The following is a 19,352-nucleotide window of genomic DNA, read 5'->3' on the forward strand; positions in this document are numbered from 1 at the left end:
ATAGCAAAGCTAGTCTATTAGTGTCCAAACCAAAATATTAGTGAAATCAAAGATATGACTTCTTATAATGTCCGATTTTCTCCCTGTTTAGGTTTCATCGATATGCCTGAATTAATCACCTACATGCAAATAAACTACTCTCAGTGGAAAAAGTTTGAAGAACAGGGCATACATACTCTGGCTGAGGTTAAGGCTAAGCAAATGTCTCTCATGAACAAAAAGTCGGCTCTAAAATAGCATATGGCCTTTAAAAGACTTTTTTCCGGTCTACTGAAGCCACAACCGCTACAACTACAATGTGCAGTACCGATTGGTGAACACGAGTTAGAAGAGTATGTACAGAAGTAACCGAAATTGTGTTTCGACAATAAGGCAACGATTCCGGAAATTATCAAATGAAATAATCAACTAACTCTTGAGCGGACGCTTTGTGACATATTCATTAACAATCGCTACGAGCGGAACCACCGATCGATTCACATTATAATCAAGCCAAATATCTCATTAAACTGAAATTCCACGCCATATTAAATAAATTACAAGCCTCATTCTAACCAACTGTCTCAAAGACATCTTCGATGTTATATACGTTTGACATATCAGGGAATCAGATAATCCAGTTATTTTCTTCTAGATTCTTTTTTGGGAACAAATAAAGACAATCGTTACAAAAGCACTTCTATCAACAATTGTTAAATGTACATTTCAATTGATTACCCTGCAAAAACTTCTGTTGCCAAATAATGAATTTGCTAACCAATTTTGGCAGCCATAACTACTTACAAATAAGCCTACTTTCTATTAAATATTTTCAAGGGCACACCACTGAAAAAAAGTATTTCTTTTAGTTTTAGTTAGTCCACTTTTTTGTTTTCCGCTACTGGCACTAACCCGAATTATTGTAGTTAAACACTCTGTATCACTGTTGTGAGAATAAAGGCTTGTTTAAAGTCTTACGGCCACATCGTCGACGCCGAGACTCGAACTCTCAACCTTCGGTTTTAGAGTGGTGATGGTATTCATTGTTTGGTAATGAATAAAATAAGTTATTTTGCTTTGTAATCTTTAAATGAATTATTTACAACTTACTGATTATACATAGGTCGTTTATCTACGTTATCTTTACAGCTTATACAGCTCCCAGTTACAGTTTTTTGTAAGTAGTCCACCATAATGAAACACAATGTACACTTTTCCTATTTTCTATTTATATTCTAAAAACACACAAAAATCAAGTTTCCACAAAGCAAAATAAAAACAATAATATGTAGACGTTTTACTACCAGCGAAATGACTGACCAAAGCAGACATAAAAACTAAATCACAATCAAATACAATTCATATTCACATATGTTTACATACAGTTAAATTTGTGCACTTTTCCTATTTTCTATTTAAATTTCAAAAAAAAAAAAAAAAAAAAAACGCAAAAATCAAGTGTCCACAAAGAAAAAACAAATTAAATGTAGTCGTTTTACAACCGGCGAAATGACTGACCAAAGCAGACATAAAAATTATATCACAATCAAATACTATTCATATTCACATATGTTTACATACAGTTAAATGTTTTGTCATAGAAAGGATTATTTGCAAAGGTAAATGCTGTCCATTACCTTCATAAGTGCCATAAAATTGAAATGATTGGAAAATTGTTCGAATTAGATCATTAGGGTCGTCTCGAAAGGGAAATAAACAAATAAATCCCTTTTTCATATAACATGAAAATGTAGAGACTGTGTAGGCATGCGGAATTAAGCTTCGATTGTACTGTGGAGAAAATGGATGACATTTTCAAAATGTATGTATACCTTATATTTTTATGTACATATATATTATATATTTATGTATGCAAATTGTCACCACCCAAACATTTAAGGACAATGAATTGTCAACATTTGCAAATAAGACCCATACGCAAAATTTACACACATCATCGGTGTCATGTTAATGTGGTTCAAAAGTTCTTTTGACATTTTAATATTCAAAGTTTTCCGGCATGCTCTCCGAATTTTCTTTCAGTGTTTGATAACTTTTAAATATATCCACGTATAGATCCCAATTTAATATGGTGTCCAAGTCATAAAAGGATGCGCTAAATAATATAAAAATGCAATTAAGAAACTTTCTTTAAATTAATAAAAAAAGTTAAAACAAATTATAATACAGTTCGAGGTTTATTAAATAAGGTACAATCATATTGTTTATATTATTTTTTTGTTAGCTAAATTCTTTGGAAATATATTTTTTAAATTTTGTTCTAATATATTTAATATTGCAAAAGGATAAAAAAGAATTCCCTTGCTAAATCCTATGATTTCTTCCCTGTCTCTGATCCCATGCAAATTTACACGTCGAAATTTTTTAACAGTTTCCTGTGGAACGGCTTAAAAAGTGGGAAAATGTTTTTGGATCATTTCAATCCCTCAATATTTTGCGGACATCTATATAACATCTTGGAGCAAATTCCTAAATATGCCAAGCAACGTTTTATTTTTCATATAATTATTTTGACGCTACATTACAAAATTCCTTGCCTTATACAGACTTTAACAATCGAAAACGTCCACTTCGTACTCAGTTACCTTTCACCATGATTTGGAAATAATGATGCCGAGATTCGCACAAGATCCATCTACAATCGCAACTTCATTCAAATTATCGAGCATACCACTTGGAAACTGTACAAAAATTGTGGCCCTATACTTAAATCTCTTTGTTAGGAGTTTACCCATTGCATTGACGAAATAATTACAAATACATTCATGTCTCGAATTGCATGGTAAAGATAGATAGATACGGGTATGAGATACATTTTTGCATGATATCGGTATGGTTAAATCGAATAGGAATTTCTGTCAATAGTTTTGTGAAGTGTATTTTAAGCAATTACAAACTGAACGTGTACCAATTTCTATTACATTGATATTTTTGTAAAAGTAAATTAGTAAATTGTATACTTCGAGTACAAACTTTTAATATTGCACCTGCTGCAAACAAAACATTTTGGTCCACGCAAAATGTCTGTGACTAGATCTTTCTGTAATGTAAATTTGATATCTTGCCAGGACGTGGGCATACGTTTAAATATCAATAACATCGGTTAGGCTAAAAAAAAGCAGAATACAATTTGTAATCAGCTCCAATCAATTAACAGTCGAATTGTGCATGGAACCCTTAAGCATTACAAAGGCGATACAATATTGACATCAAATCAAATAAGAACGAAGCTTTTGTAAAAACTCAAGGTTTTGTTAGTGACGTTTTGTTTTGAAAATAAATGCAAATTTCCGATCTACACAGCAAGACAAACATATTGCAATTGGTAACAAAAAAACATTTAAAATGTGTGATAGAAGATTTAATTGTGGTGGTGTTGCGAATGCATACTGATATATATCTTCACAGGCCGGTGACTCTACTGTTTTGAATATATGAATATGAACCCAGTATGTAATTGTATTTAACCTAGGTTATGTTTACGTATATCAATATATGGTAATACAAATATGAATGTAAACATTGTTGTCGTTCTCTCAAAACTGATCAAATCTACACAGAGGATGTTGAAGCAACTAATGAAAAGTTTATCCCTTATTTTGTTAATATATAGTATGTTATATGTTAACTTAACATTGTATGTATGTTTATCTTGTTTAACTCCTTGCAGGTTAAGGATTTACTATATTCTAATTTTAAGGTGCTTAGACAAATTAATCAGAATCTTTAATCACAATAAACAAATGACATGAATTGTTTAAAAATAATAAAATAATTGTTTAAAAATAAAAAAATAATAAAATAATAATTGTTTTATTTCCCTATTTAATCTCTCTTATCCTTATTTTCAATAAAAACCGTTTAGACACAATACAAACTATTGTGCCAAATTCCAAATCTTCAGCAACATCGTATTTTCAATAGACAGAGAGACATCGTTTTTAATCAAAAATATCAGGCATGTCACAGAATCGAATCGAAATCGTTTGAATTTCGAAATTCAAAATAGATCGTTTTATTTATTATTATTATTTTTTTTTTTTTTTTTTTTTTTTCTTATGGTAGAATGATACAGGTAACAGCAAGTGTTGTTGTACAACAATCGTAACAACAACCACATCCAATTTAGTTTTTGTACGTAATACAAGTGTCAAGGTTATGTGTCCAAAAATGTAAACAAAATAATTAATTTTCAATAAATTATTTTAATTTAGAAAATACACAATTTTTGGAATTTGGATTATTAAATTGAAAATGCAGAAGAATAGTTTTTAAATTATTAAATATTAATGCTTTCACATCATTCCCCTGAATGTATAGTTTTTAGCTGTTGGTCCTAATCTCTCAACACTTCAAGCAATCGCTAGAAAATCGTGGAAAAGGCAACATCCCTTTGAAGTTGAAACCAAACAGCATACATATATAAAGAATTCTACATTTTGCAATTTTAGGAAACATGAAATATACGAATATATTATCTAGCGTAGTGTCGCTGTTCCTTAACCGCAAAAAAAGGTTCCGAACCATTGCCTCTGGCATTTTGTTAAGTACAACGGCGATTTTTTTATATTATTAGGCAAAAAATATGTTCACATTGCCCTGCAGTGAAATTTTATATCAATTGTGTATCAAGAATTAAATCACAAAACGTCATATCGAGTTTGACACTAGTATTACTATAGAATCAAATCAGCTGGGACTTGCTGTTACCTGTAATAATTATACCATGGGTTTTTCTCATTATTCAGCCTAAACAAAAAATGGAAATTGTGATATAAAAGAGTTTTTTTTAAGAAAAAAAAAAATAATTTTGTTAATTTTTACACACAGTCGGGAGTTTCGATTGCTTCCGTAATTGAGGCGCAAAGTAATGAACACAAAACTGTCGTGCCCCAGTGCAGTGAGAACATTTTAATAAAAAGTTTAGTTTAAACGTATAAATAAATGCATATGCCCTAAATGATTAAAACGTTTATTAACGTTTCAAAATAATTAAATTCTTGCACAAAATGCCTTTTTACACCCTCTACCTTAGAAAGGAGGGTATATTAAATTTGTCATTTCGTTTGTAACACCTCCAAATATTCGTAATAGACTCCATAAAGTAAATATATTCATGATCAGCATAAATTCTAAGTCGATTTAACGATGTCCGTCTGACTGTTTGTTGAAATCACGATAAAGCCCACATTATTTGAGGTAGAACTTCAAAATATGGCAAAATAATTTGTATTGTATCTAGGATGGTTGGTATTGAAAATGAGATATATCGGCCCACGTTTTGGAATAGTCCCCATATAACTATACCTCCGGATATTCGATTTTTGATAGCTTTAGCCACATATTTCCACCAATATGTCTAAAATATTATGGTGGTACATTGTTCGCGATTTCGTATAGCCCCCATATAAGAGTACCTAACGATATTCGGTATTTTTATGATATTTGCCACATGATTTGTCTAAAAAAGGGTATTTGTAGTTCGTAATGGGTTCTAGGTCTTGGTATTTGTAGCTCAGAATGGGTTCTAGCTCCGGTGGCAGAACATTGAATATCTAGGTCCACGTTTTCCTATAGCGCACATATAACGGTTCACATTTTTTAATAGATTGTCAAAACGTAGTTCATATTGGTCCTAGTCATCCCAGACACACTCACCCACGAAATGATGCAAAATTTTGTATTTAAGACTCGCAATAGCTTACAATTGTGACATAGCATTATGTTATATCATAACAGAGCTGACACTTTTATATAATCTTCTCTGATTTTTAACGATTCTATGTACATGGAAATGCTCTGGAATATAATTTTGAGACCATGTATATCATATCTGTTTCTTTTCTCCGCGTTTTTCGTAATTTTTCGGCGATTTCGAAATAATATATTTCTATAATTTTACCTTACACCACATAGTGGTAAGGGTATTATGTCTTTGTGCATTTGTTTGTAACATGAAGAAGGAATCGAGATAGACCCATACTTCCTTTTGATGATCTGCATACAATCATTCTGAGTCGATTTATGCATGTCCATCCGAATTTACGGTTATTGTCCACAATATATGTAATATCAGAACAAATTGGGTAGATTGGGTCTCGGTCTGGTATATCGTCAAGATTGTTGAAAAGCAATTCAGAGTTGGATATAATTCCCAAATTGTGACTACTCTAAGGCTGTTCCGTCGTGCTGTTAGTTGTTGTTGTTCATTTTAAAGCTAAATATGATCCAATGATCATTCAAAATGCTAGACTTCTTCCCTGCCCTTTAATTTCTCTTATATATATATATATATATATATATATATATATATATATATATATATATATATATATATATATATATATATATATATATATATATATATATATATATATATATATATATATATATATATATATATATATATATATATATATATATACTAGCTGAACCCGGTGCGCTTCGCTACCCCTTTTCATTTTATATGCATTCAAAATTTTAATTTCGAATATATGTTGGTTAAAAAAAAAAAAACAAATTTAAAAATTAAAAAAAAATATTGCACTACTTTAATGCATAAATAACCAAAACCATTAGAAAAGCAGTAACATGACATACATACACGAAGGGTTTGTCCTTCGGATTTATTTATTTCATAGCAAATACCAAGCGTGCAGTAAACTGCAATCTTTTGAAGTTGAATGGCATTTCTATTGCAATTAGTGAATTCGAGATAGCAACATACTTCGCTGGTCCGATTTAAATATAATTTAAAAAAAAAAATACTTTTACACCAAACTCCGCCACACCTTTCATATTTCATTGAAATTGGTGCGTCAAATATGTTAAATCGGCCGATAATATATATATGGGAGCTATATCCAAATCTTAACTAATTTCCAATTAATTTGTCACATTTATTATTGTAACCAAATTCCGCCACACATTCTGAATTTCGTTGGTATCGGTCATATATATCATGTTTGGATGTATGTTAGCTATATCCAAACCTCAACTGATTTCAATATAATTTGGCAATTTTTTCTGGTGCCAGATTTTGTCTCTCTCGCTTTGGGTGCATCAAATATGTGAAATCGGCTGAGTATATATATGGGAGCTATAATCAAATCTGAGCGTATTTGAATATAATTTGTCAAATTTATTTTTGTACCAAATTTCATTGGAATCGGAAATACGTATCGTGTTTTGTGCATCAAATATGTGAAATCGGCGGAAAATATATGGGAGCTATATCCAAATCTGAACCGATTTTAATATAATTTGACTAATTTATTTTCTAATCAAAATCCCGTTACATATTCCAAATTTCTTTGGAATCGAACATACATATCGTGTATGGTGCATTAAATACATGAAATCGGTCGAAAATATATATGAGAGCTATAACCAAATCTAAACCGATTTTAATATAATTTGACAAATGTATATTTGTTTTAATTTTCGCTACACATTCCAAATTTCATTGAAATTAGAGATACATAGCGTGTTTGGTACATCAAATACATGAAATCGGTCGAAAATATATATGGGAGGATTAAATCCCGTCACACATTCCAACTTTCATTGGAATCGAACATTCATATTGTGTTTGAGGCATCAAATGAACGAAATCGATCGAAAATATATATGGGAGCTATATCCAAATCTAAACCGATTTTAATATAATTTGACAAATGTATATTTGTTTTAATTTCCGCTACACATTCCAAATTTCATTGAAATTGGGGATACATAGCGTGTTTGGTGCACCAAATGCTTGAAATCGGCCGAAAATATATATGGGAGCTATATCCAAATCAGAACCGATTTCAATATATTTTGACAAATTTAATTTCGGATTAAATCCCGTCACACATTCCAAATTTCATTGGAATCGAACATTCATATTGTGTTTGAGGCATCAACTGAACGAAATCGGTCGAAAATATATATGGGAACTATATCCAAATCTGAACCGATTACAATATAATTTGGCAAACTTATTTTTGTTCCAAATTCCGTTACGTATTCCAAATTTGGAGACTGTATCTTCAACCAATCAATAGATATGTGCATATAAAATCTAAATTTTTGCGAGGTACCTCCGTCTCTGATGCTATATTTCCAGTTCCAAGTGGAAATTCAAAAATGTATATAGCCTATGTTACTTTCAGGCAATGTTGCAGTATATATGGAAATTTTCAGGAAAATCTATTCAGCGGCTTGTCCACAGGCAACATTCTTTGCGTCAATTGAATTTTGTACGGGGACAAATGCAAATCAATGCGAATAATCCGTTGTAAAGTGGACCGAGCCATGCCCAACAGCTGAGAACGGCGTTTTTGGGATGTTCTTGGGGACCTCTCAACACTGGCTTGTAAGGCAGCGATATTCTCGGCCGATCGCCTTGGTCGACTTTTATATGGCCTCTTCGGATTAGAAAGAGCCTTACCAGTCGAAAATTTTTCGTATAAACGCTTAATGGTGTTCTTAGAAGGCGCACTTCTCACATTTTTTAATGTTTTAAAAGCACGTTGAGTTTTCACAATTGACTTCTTCCGTTGAATGTAAATTTCAACTATTTCAGAGCGCGTGTACTGGTTCATGGTAAAAATCAGCTTGGACTGACGCTTCAAACGCGGTATGTCATTAAGGTATTTGTAGACCATAACGGGTCCTACTTCGTGTGGCGAGATATTGCGTGTATAGATCCACACTTTGGTATTATCGGACGATAATTGCAATCTGTATATGATAACACCAACCTGTGTTGTAAGGTGAAAAAAATATTAGAAAATGTGTTCTTAAATATTATAAGTCAAATTGAAGAACTCGCATGTGATAAAAAATATGCAATAAAAATAAAAAAAAATATCACAAAGTACAACAAGATCTATATTAACATCATTATTGGCATATTTTTATGCATTTTTCAGATTGTATTCTTTTATGCTAAGAGGTTATTCTGAATTGACAAAATTTGTCAAAATCGGTCCAGACTTGTTTGAGATATAAGCATTCTTCCCTCCTTTGTATATACACATTGTATATATTTCGCTGTATATTTACTATCGGCATCTAACGTAACGGTCTTTTCACTCATTACCTTTGTCATATATATATATATATATATATATATATATATATATATATATATATATATATATATATATATATATATATATATATATATATATATATATATATATATATATATATATATATATATATATATAGATACGTTAGATGCCGATAGTAAATATACAGCGAAATATATACAATGTGTATATACAAAGGAGGGAAGAATGCTTATATCTCAAACAAGTCTGGACCGATTTTGACAAATTTTGTCAATTCAGAATAACCTCTTAGCATAAAAGAATACAATCTGAAAAATGCATAAAAATATGTCAATAATGATGTTAATATAGATCTTGTTGTACTTTGTGATATTTTTTTTATTTTTATTGCATATTTTTTATCACATGCGAGTTCTTCAATTTGACTTATAATATTTAAGAACACATTTTCTAATATTTTTTTCACCTTACAACACAGGTTGGTGTTATCATATACAGATTGCAATTATCGTCCGATAATACCAAAGTGTGGATCTATACACGCAATATCTCGCCACACGAAGTAGGACCCGTTATGGTCTACAAATACCTTAATGACATACCGCGTTTGAAGCGTCAGTCCAAGCTGATTTTTACCATGAACCAGTACACGCGCTCTGAAATAGTTGAAATTTACATTCAACGGAAGAAGTCAATTGTGAAAACTCAACGTGCTTTTAAAACATTAAAAAATGTGAGAAGTGCGCCTTCTAAGAACACCATTAAGCGTTTATACGAAAAATTTTCGACTGGTAAGGCTCTTTCTAATCCGAAGAGGCCATATAAAAGTCGACCAAGGCGATCGGCCGAGAATATCGCTGCCTTACAAGCCAGTGTTAAAGGTCCCCAAGAACATCCCAAAAACGCCGTTCTCAGCTGTTGGGCATGGCTCGGTCCACTTTACAACGGATTATTCGCATTGATTTGCATTTGTCCCCGTACAAAATTCAATTGACGCAAAGAATGTTGCCTGTGGACAAGCCGCTGAATAGATTTTCCTGAAAATTTCCATATATACTGCAACATTGCCTGAAAGTAACATAGGCTATATACATTTTTGAATTTCCACTTGGAACTGGAAATATAGCATCAGAGACGGAGGTACCTCGCAAAAATTTAGATTTTATATGCACATATCTATTGATTGGTTGAAGATACAGTCTCCAAATTTGGAATACGTAACGGAATTTGGAACAAAAATAAGTTTGCCAAATTATATTGTAATCGGTTCAGATTTGGATATAGTTCCCATATATATTTTCGACCGATTTCGTTCAGTTGATGCCTCAAACACAATATGAATGTTCGATTCCAATGAAATTTGGAATGTGTGACGGGATTTAATCCGAAATTAAATTTGTCAAAATATATTGAAATCGGTTCTGATTTGGATATAGCTCCCATATATATTTTCGGCCGATTTCAAGCATTTGGTGCACCAAACACGCTATGTATCCCCAATTTCAATGAAATTTGGAATGTGTAGCGGAAATTAAAACAAATATACATTTGTCAAATTATATTAAAATCGGTTTAGATTTGGATATAGCTCCCATATATATTTTCGATCGATTTCGTTCATTTGATGCCTCAAACACAATATGAATGTTCGATTCCAATGAAAGTTGGAATGTGTGACGGGATTTAATCCTCCCATATATATTTTCGACCGATTTCATGTATTTGATGTACCAAACACGCTATGTATCTCTAATTTCAATGAAATTTGGAATGTGTAGCGAAAATTAAAACAAATATACATTTGTCAAATTATATTAAAATCGGTTTAGATTTGGTTATAGCTCTCATATATATTTTCGACCGATTTCATGTATTTAATGCACCATACACGATATGTATGTTCGATTCCAAAGAAATTTGGAATATGTAACGGGATTTTGATTAGAAAAAAAATTAGTCAAATTATATTAAAATCGGTTCAGATTTGGATATAGCTCCCATATATTTTCCGCCGATTTCACATATTTGATGCACAAAACACGATACGTATTTCCGATTCCAATGAAATTTGGTACAAAAATAAATTTGACAAATTATATTCAAATACGCTCAGATTTGATTATAGCTCCCATATATATACTCAGCCGATTTCACATATTTGATGCACCCAAAGCGAGAGAGACAAAATCTGGCACCAGAAAAAAATTGCCAAATTATATTGAAATCAGTTGAGGTTTGGATATAGCTAACATACATCCAAACATGATATATATGACCGATACCAACGAAATTCAGAATGTGTGGCGGAATTTGGTTACAATAATAAATGTGACAAATTAATTGGAAATTAGTTAAGATTTGGATATAGCTCCCATATATATATTATCGGCCGATTTAACATATTTGACGCACCAATTTCAATGAAATATGAAAGGTGTGGCGGAGTTTGGTGTAAAAGTATTTTTTTTTTTTAAATTATATTTAAATCGGACCAGCGAAGTATGTTGCTATCTCGAATTCACTAATTGCAATAGAAATGCCACTCAACTTCAAAAGATTGCAGTTTACTGCACGCTTGGTGTTTGGTATGAAATAAATAAATCCGAAGGACAAACCCTTCGTGTATGTATGTCATGTTACTGCTTTTCTAATGGTTTTGGTTATTTACGCATTAAAGTAGTGCAATATTTTTTTTTAATTTTTAAATTTGTTTTTTTTTTTAACCAACATATATTCGAAATTAAAATTTTGAATGCATATAAAATGAAAAGGGGTAGCGAAGCGCACCGGGTTCAGCTAGTATATATATATATATATATATATATATATATATATATATATATATATATATATATATATATATATATATATATATATATATATATATATATATATATATATATATATATATATACTAGCTGAACCCGGTGCGCTTCGCTACCCCTTTTCATTTTATATGCATTCAAAATTTTAATTTCGAATATATGTTGGTTAAAAAAAAAAAAAAAATATATATATATATATATATATATATACATATATATATATATATATATATATATATATATATATATATATATATATATATATATATATATATATATATATATATATATATATATATATATATATATATATATATATATATATAAGAGAAATTAAAGGGCAGGGAAGAAGTCTAGCATTTTGAATGATCATTGGATCATATTTAGCTTTAAAATGAACAACAACAACTAACAGCACGACGGAACAGCCTTAGAGTAGTCACAATTTGGGAATTATATCCAACTCTGAATTGCTTTTCAACAATCTTGACGATATACCAGACCGAGACCCAATCTACCCAATTTGTTCTGATATTACATATATTGTGGACAATAACCGTAATATATATATATATATATATATATATATATATATATATATATATATATATATATATATATATATATATATATATATATATATATATATATATATATATATATATATATATATATATGACAAAGGTAATGTACCCTCCTTTCCAAGGTGAGGGTATAACAATCGGTTTAAGGTGCATTAAAGGGAACAATTTGTGTAATATTAATTCCCACTTTCTATCTAAACCATGCTATGTAAGTAAAAATGCTACGATGAGCAATTTAAGCACTAATATGGGCAGCTTAGTTATAATATATGATTTTTTGGTCGATATATCCATAATAAGAATATGCTCATATTTTGAAGACGGAATTTCGTTTTTTTTAGATTTTTCTTATACTCTGAAGCCGAAGCAAGTTAATGACCAGTACTAATTATAGAGTTACAGAACTCGTCATTCTACGTTAAATGATGTATATATCAAATGTGTACTCCGAACAGCTTCTTGTATTAGGAATCCAAATTTGGTCCTATTTTTTGGGTGTAAAATGTTCGATTGTGGTGTAATTTCGTGCATTGAAACCCGTTTCAGGCAAACTTTATTAACACCATCCAATTCTTTACGCGCGATTATTGTAACATAAAACCTAACATTAGGGGTAACACATCCGCAATTCTTGACCCATAATTTTAAAACAACCTATATTTGTTAACGTATTTTTCTTAAAAGATTACTGAAATCGGATGCCCCTCTTAATCATATGCAATTGTGCAATTTGTGAACATTTTGAAGTTTTATTCATTGTATGATGTAACTGGTGGTACACATTGGAGGATACAATGTACCGAAATGCGTATGCACCTCAACTGACTTTAACAAACATGCGAAGTTCAGGCCGTTTAAATATCAATATTTTCATACCACTATTTTTAAACTCGATTGTCATAGTACACTAATAATAATTCGCGAATTAGTCCAGTAACTAAAAGAATATATTAAACTAGCTAACCCAGTCCGTGTTGCTGCCACATAGTTTTAGTGTTTAATGCATTTTTTATTAGCTAGAATTTTTTCTTATATAAGTTTGCAATCTTTTAACACTTCTCTTTGAAAAAACATTACCGTTTGGCTTTCAATTACAATCAGTTTAGATGATTTAAGATTTTTGAGGCTCTATAATGGACTGACAATTCACGATAAATTAATGCACCTTCAATATCCTATAAAGTGTCCGTAGCAATCGTTCGCCGAATAGGTAATAATATCGTAATAAAATAAACACATACAGCAAAAAAAATTGTAGTCCCGTCCTATTTTAATGGATACAAAGGTCCTAATAATATTGTCCAACAACACGACTGTAACTCGATTAAAAAGAATTATGTGCTAACGGTTTCTCTCAAATTGTTTTTATACCCTCCACCCTAGTTTGGAGGGAGGTACCGTTAGCGATGTCCTTCCGTCTGTCCGTCTATCCATCTGTGGAAATCACTCTAGCTTCCGAACAAAACGAAGTAGATTGATAAAATTTTACTCAAATGTGTATTTTATCTGCAGGACTTTTGGTATTTAAAATGGACCATGTTGGTTCACGTTTTGGTATAGCCCCCATATAATGGTACCTCCCGATATTCGGTATTTTGGTGATTTGAGCCACTATATTCACCGGAATTGTTTCATATTTGGTATTTGAAGTTCGAAATGGATACTACAGCCTAAGACAACGTATAGCCCCCATATAACGGTACCTCCCCATATTCGGTATTTTGATGATTTTATCTACATTATTCACCGATTTTTTTTTAAGTTTCGCATTTGTTACAAAAGTTACCTATGCAGGTCCATGTCGTCGTATAGACCCAAAAATAACAGCTACATTCGGTATTTTTAAGATTTTAACAGAATTTTTAACGGATTTTATTGTTTTTGAGAATTGCCAAATTCGTTCCAAATGGTGTGGGATATTTCAAAGTTCGGCCCGGTCGAACTTACAGCTTTTTTATTGTTATTATATGGTCTTGTCAACATTTACCAATAAAATGAGCTGTAATTTTAAATTTGTAATTTTTTTTGCAAAATATATTGTATTGTCCACGTGAAAAAGCAACAATGTTTTTAAATACAAATCAAGTTTCACTTATATATTTGGTATACTACATTTTGCAACTTTAGAAAACATTTACAATACGACTATATAACAACATGTTGTTTCGCTTTCTACAGCGAGTAACCTGTTGGTAATTGCACCCTGAAAAACACCATATTCAATCAAATTATTGGTTGCGTTGCCTACCAAAATATTTACTTAGCGACTATAATCAAGAATTTTGAACGATCGTATTATTACCTAAATACGCATGGATCAATCAACAACATTTCAAAAAAAAAATGAAAAATATGAAATTGCTTTGACAGCGTTACCTAAAATTCGAAGAAGCGTATACAAATATTCAACTTCCCCACTATGGTAAAATATGTTGTACGTCCGTACCTTACAATGTGTCATATAAAAACATTGTAGAAGTTTATACTTTTTTAATTCGATCAATTTTGTAAGATTTTCCAATTACATTCAAATTTTTTGTATTATTCATTTATTTTTAACACACAAAAAAGAATTATTTCAATTGTCAAAGTTCAAAATGTTCAACTATTGTGCGCCCGACGTATTTGGGTAACTCTCATATTAATAAATGTGTTTTACTTATGTGGTGAAAAATTCGAACGGGTGCGTCGAATTTTAGGTAACGCTGTGACAAAAATCACAACATGTTTTCAAAATTTTGTTTTAACGCGTTACCGACGTACGCAGTGACGTTTTTCACTACACAATTTAAACACATGTATTTATATGAAACTAGCTGGCTCGATTCGAGTTGTCAGCCCATCATTTTAATCTTTAATGCATGTTTGAAAAAAAAAATATTTGTTATAAATAATGACCCGCACCGATCGATTTAAAGTGTTTTAAAAAGTCTAAACCTATTTTTCAGCCATAGGTTGTAATTTGAGAGTTTAACAGCACAGCTGTTAAAAAGTATAAATCAACCGTTTATAATTTGTGGGTTGAGTCCCCATAACGGCTGTTTTTTGATCATATTAAAATTCAGTGACAATTAAAGAATATCCGTCTGATTGTTCGCAAATCTGTTAAAATCTCTATAGATCAGTGGACCTGCGAGGTACTGTTTTAAGAGACTATACCAAAATATATACCTACACTTTATACTTTAAACACACATTTTTAGCCGAAATAGGTTGATACAGGAGGTATTTTTATATAGGCGCTTCTCAAAACATGGACCTACATTGCGAAGAGGTTTTCTATCCCCTTAGAAGCCAAGATGCCAACAATAGGCCGAAAAGCTAAAATCGAGGGGATATCTTTATATGAGGGTTACACCAAAACGTGGACCCATACTTATAATTTTCTTCTTTCTTAATTCTCAAGTTACCAAATTTTTTCGAAATAAGTTTGAAAAATATAAAAAATACTTGAAATCGGGGTATACCGACATGACCCATATTTTGTACAACTACATGTAACCCATTGGATTGGATCAAGTTTAAAACTCTATCGTAAGTTTTGCAAAGTATAGAGCAAAATATTTGAGGTCTTTTGTGTATTGTTAAGGCTATATATAATGGACCCTAAAAAGTTTAGCCTGGTAATTTTGATCTAATAAGTGAATACTATCCACTTAGAATTTTCCAACCCCCAGATTGACTGTTGCGCCGTGTCCTTACTCGCTATTGTATAAAACGGTACTTGTGATTTAAGTTTATTGGAGATTTCGGAAGAATTTTCGGAGGATATGAATCCCTTTCTTACTAAATTTAAAATACGTTCTTCCGTCTCCATGAATTTTGCATTTTAAGTTTTCTGTAGACGGATTATAGTCATATGAAAGAAGTAGGTCAACGTTTTGATATGAGCCCCATACAGCTGCGTTGGCCATTTATGTTTGTTTGAATGTGATATGTGTTCCAGCTCATTTTACATACAGAATTCAAAGCAAAAAAAAAATAATAATAAATAAAAAAAATAAGTATAGAATGTCAAATTGAAAAAAATTTCGAAGAATTACAAAAAAAACATTTTTTTTACAAAAAAAACGATTGAATTCAATGATAAGCCAAATTGAAAAAAAAAATCAAAAAACATTATATGAAACTGACAAAAAAGAAAAACGAATTGAGAAAAGAAAAAAATATGCAACTTTCGTTGGTTTTTTACAGCAAATGTTTAAAGGTCTTTACGAAGTTTATCAATAGAATGAACTATTATTTTGAAATTCGATTCTAGTAAAAAATGTTTCGATTTTTTCCGCATTTTAGAATTTTTGCAATTAGATAGTCTATTTTTTTTTTTTTTTTTTTGAATTTTTAGCGATTTTGAAAAAGTAATTATCCTTTAACTAGGTTGTGATCGCGTGAAATTAATGCGACATCATCTATTCAGTTTCGCCACCACATAATTCGGTACTACACTACAATGTAAACCGCCTGTAATTTCAGTTCTCAAGAAATCGAGTCAATTAAATAAAGTTGATCAGATTGGAAAAACCGTTCGTACACGATAAAATATTGATTTTTTTCGTTCATATTTTATCCACTTACCCAAAGAATACATAAAATTTATACATAACAGTTTTGTCCGATGTCGCTTTATACTCCACAAAAAGAAAAAAAAAAACACTACAAATGTACATTCGAAAATAGTAAAAAACCATGCCAAATAAAACAATGCTATTGTACATTTTAAAAGTCAAAATGAAAAATTTCACATTTCACAATATTTCATAGTTGAACATTTGAACCTGAATATTAGAGTAAGTTTATATATGTTCGAATTGGTCAATTATGGCCTTCAAACGGCCAATGAAACCGTCACACGCTGCCCGAATGTTGCTCTGCGGTATTTTGGCACATTCCCGACGAAGCCCTTGCTTGAGGTGATCGACACTTTGGTATTTTTTAGTGCCAACCTTGCTTTCCAAAATACTCCAGACACAAAAGTCCAACGGATTAGTATCCGGAGATTTTGGTGGCCATTGTGCGCTGGAAATGAAGCGAGCAACCTCATTTTATAACCATTCTGGCGTGGCGCGTGCTGAGTGCGATGGTGCTAAGTCCTGTTGGAATGTCCAAGGTCTGCGGCCAAAATGATTGCGTGCCCAAGGCTTTAATACACTCTCCAGAATATTTTCGCGACAATGCTCGGCATTTATTCTGATGTCACCGTCGATTAATACGAGCAGAGAGAGGCCATCGGCTGTCATGGCGGCCCACACCATCGCCATCACCATGGCCGGCACTTGAGTTCTGTTGGCCAACCGAAGGTTCACATTTTCAGCTGACCTCTTTGACAAGTAAAGACGATCATTTTGTTTGTTTACACTGCAGGACAACGAATGTTTTCTCATCGGAGAAACCCAAAATCGGCAGTTCACCACTTTCGGCCAAGCGAAGCAACTCTTTAGCTCTTTTGAGTCTATTTTCTTTCTGCTGAGGTGTAAGTTCTTACACTTTTTGGAATTTCAATGGCTTTACCCGGACCTCATTTTTTATTATTTGCCGAATGGAATATTACGATATGTTCAGCTCACGAGCCATTTTTCGGCCACTGCGAATGCTTATTTATCAAGAATGGCAGGACCGACTTTGACAAATTTTGTCGATTCAGAATGCCCTTTTGGCATAAAAGTATAACATCTAAAAAATAGATTAGATTTTCTAGTATTTTGTGATATATTTTATTTTTTTTTTTTTCGTATTTTTATCGCATGCGATTTTTTCAATTTGACTTATAATATTGAAGTGTATATTTTGTAATATTTTTTCACCTTACAAAACAAGTTGGGGTTATTATATACAGTTTGCAATTATCGTCCGATCCTCACGACACAAGGGTAGGGTTAGGCTCAGAAGGGCTAGGCCTATTGTCCGCAATATATTTAGGGATTGAAATAGACCAAAAACAGAAACAAATTCCTGATCACTCAATTGAAGCCAATCGACGCACCTGAGAAGAAAGTCAAGGACAGGGAAGAATTCTAGCATTTTGGATAACAATTGGATTATATTTAGCTGATAATGGACCACAACAACTAACAGCACGGCGGAGAGTGTAAATAATGGGCAATAGTCCCTGTTCAAAATGCTAAGGGTAATATCTGGGCAGTGCTCCGTAACATAATTTCAAAAGCGAAATCTTCCAAATTGGATTTGGACATAAAGGGGCTTCTAACAAATTGTAGTGTTGTAGGGTATCACATGGTCGGCCCCGTACGACTATAGACTTTGCTTACTTGTTTTAATTTAGAAATGACAACAGTCTGAAGTTGGTTGCAGTTTTTCCTCTCAACCTGTATATTTATTTTCTTCATAGTTTTATATAGTTAGTTAGTTTTAGTTTTTCTCATTGTATCGATTAAAATCGTGTGCTGCTCGAAGCGGGACTTATTATTATCTTTTTGAGGAGTTTTCCAATATATTGAGAAGGGGTTTCTTAAAATGGTTCCTGGTACGAGAGATTGTACATATTTGTTGGATGTCGATGTAACAACATTAAAACACATAACACACGTGATTTGTGTGAAATATACAATGACAAGTTCAATACAAAGCTGTTGCCGGAGGTCCATTGAGATTATCATGCCCCTTCAGCAATAGAATCTGAAATCTTTCGTTTAAAATCTGGAAAAAAGAATTAATCATGGTGCAATTAGGAAGGTAAAGTCATTTCAAATAAGCATTGCCATCTTTGCATTTTCTGTAATTGACCTTGTCAAATTTTACTGCATAGAAAGCAGGTTCCCATCTCTGAATTGTGTATTAATTAATAACGATTTTGACAATGAGATATTGTCAAATGAATAGTTTTGAAAAAAAATTGTGAACATATGATTGCATGACTTTACCTT

The 19,352-nt window shown here is 31.7% G+C and overlaps 1 protein-coding gene across 1 annotated transcript in view; it reads left to right on the forward strand.

Annotated features, from left to right (window-relative positions):
- LOC101889102 (high affinity cAMP-specific and IBMX-insensitive 3',5'-cyclic phosphodiesterase 8) overlaps positions 1-3,773 on the forward strand; it is a 55,818-nt gene extending 52,045 nt beyond the window's left edge. Inside the window, exon 17 of the mRNA XM_059126808.1 lies at positions 92-3,773. Within this exon, the coding sequence (XP_058982791.1) occupies positions 92-237 (146 nt within the window). The 3' untranslated portion in view covers positions 238-3,773. The remainder of the gene's footprint in view (positions 1-91) is intronic.
- Positions 3,774-19,352: the final 15,579 nt, after the last annotated feature.

This window comes from Musca domestica, unplaced genomic scaffold (genome assembly GCF_030504385.1).
Source record: "Musca domestica strain aabys unplaced genomic scaffold, Musca_domestica.polishedcontigs.V.1.1 10, whole genome shotgun sequence".
In the NCBI taxonomy this organism is placed as follows: Eukaryota; Metazoa; Arthropoda; class Insecta; order Diptera; family Muscidae; genus Musca; species Musca domestica.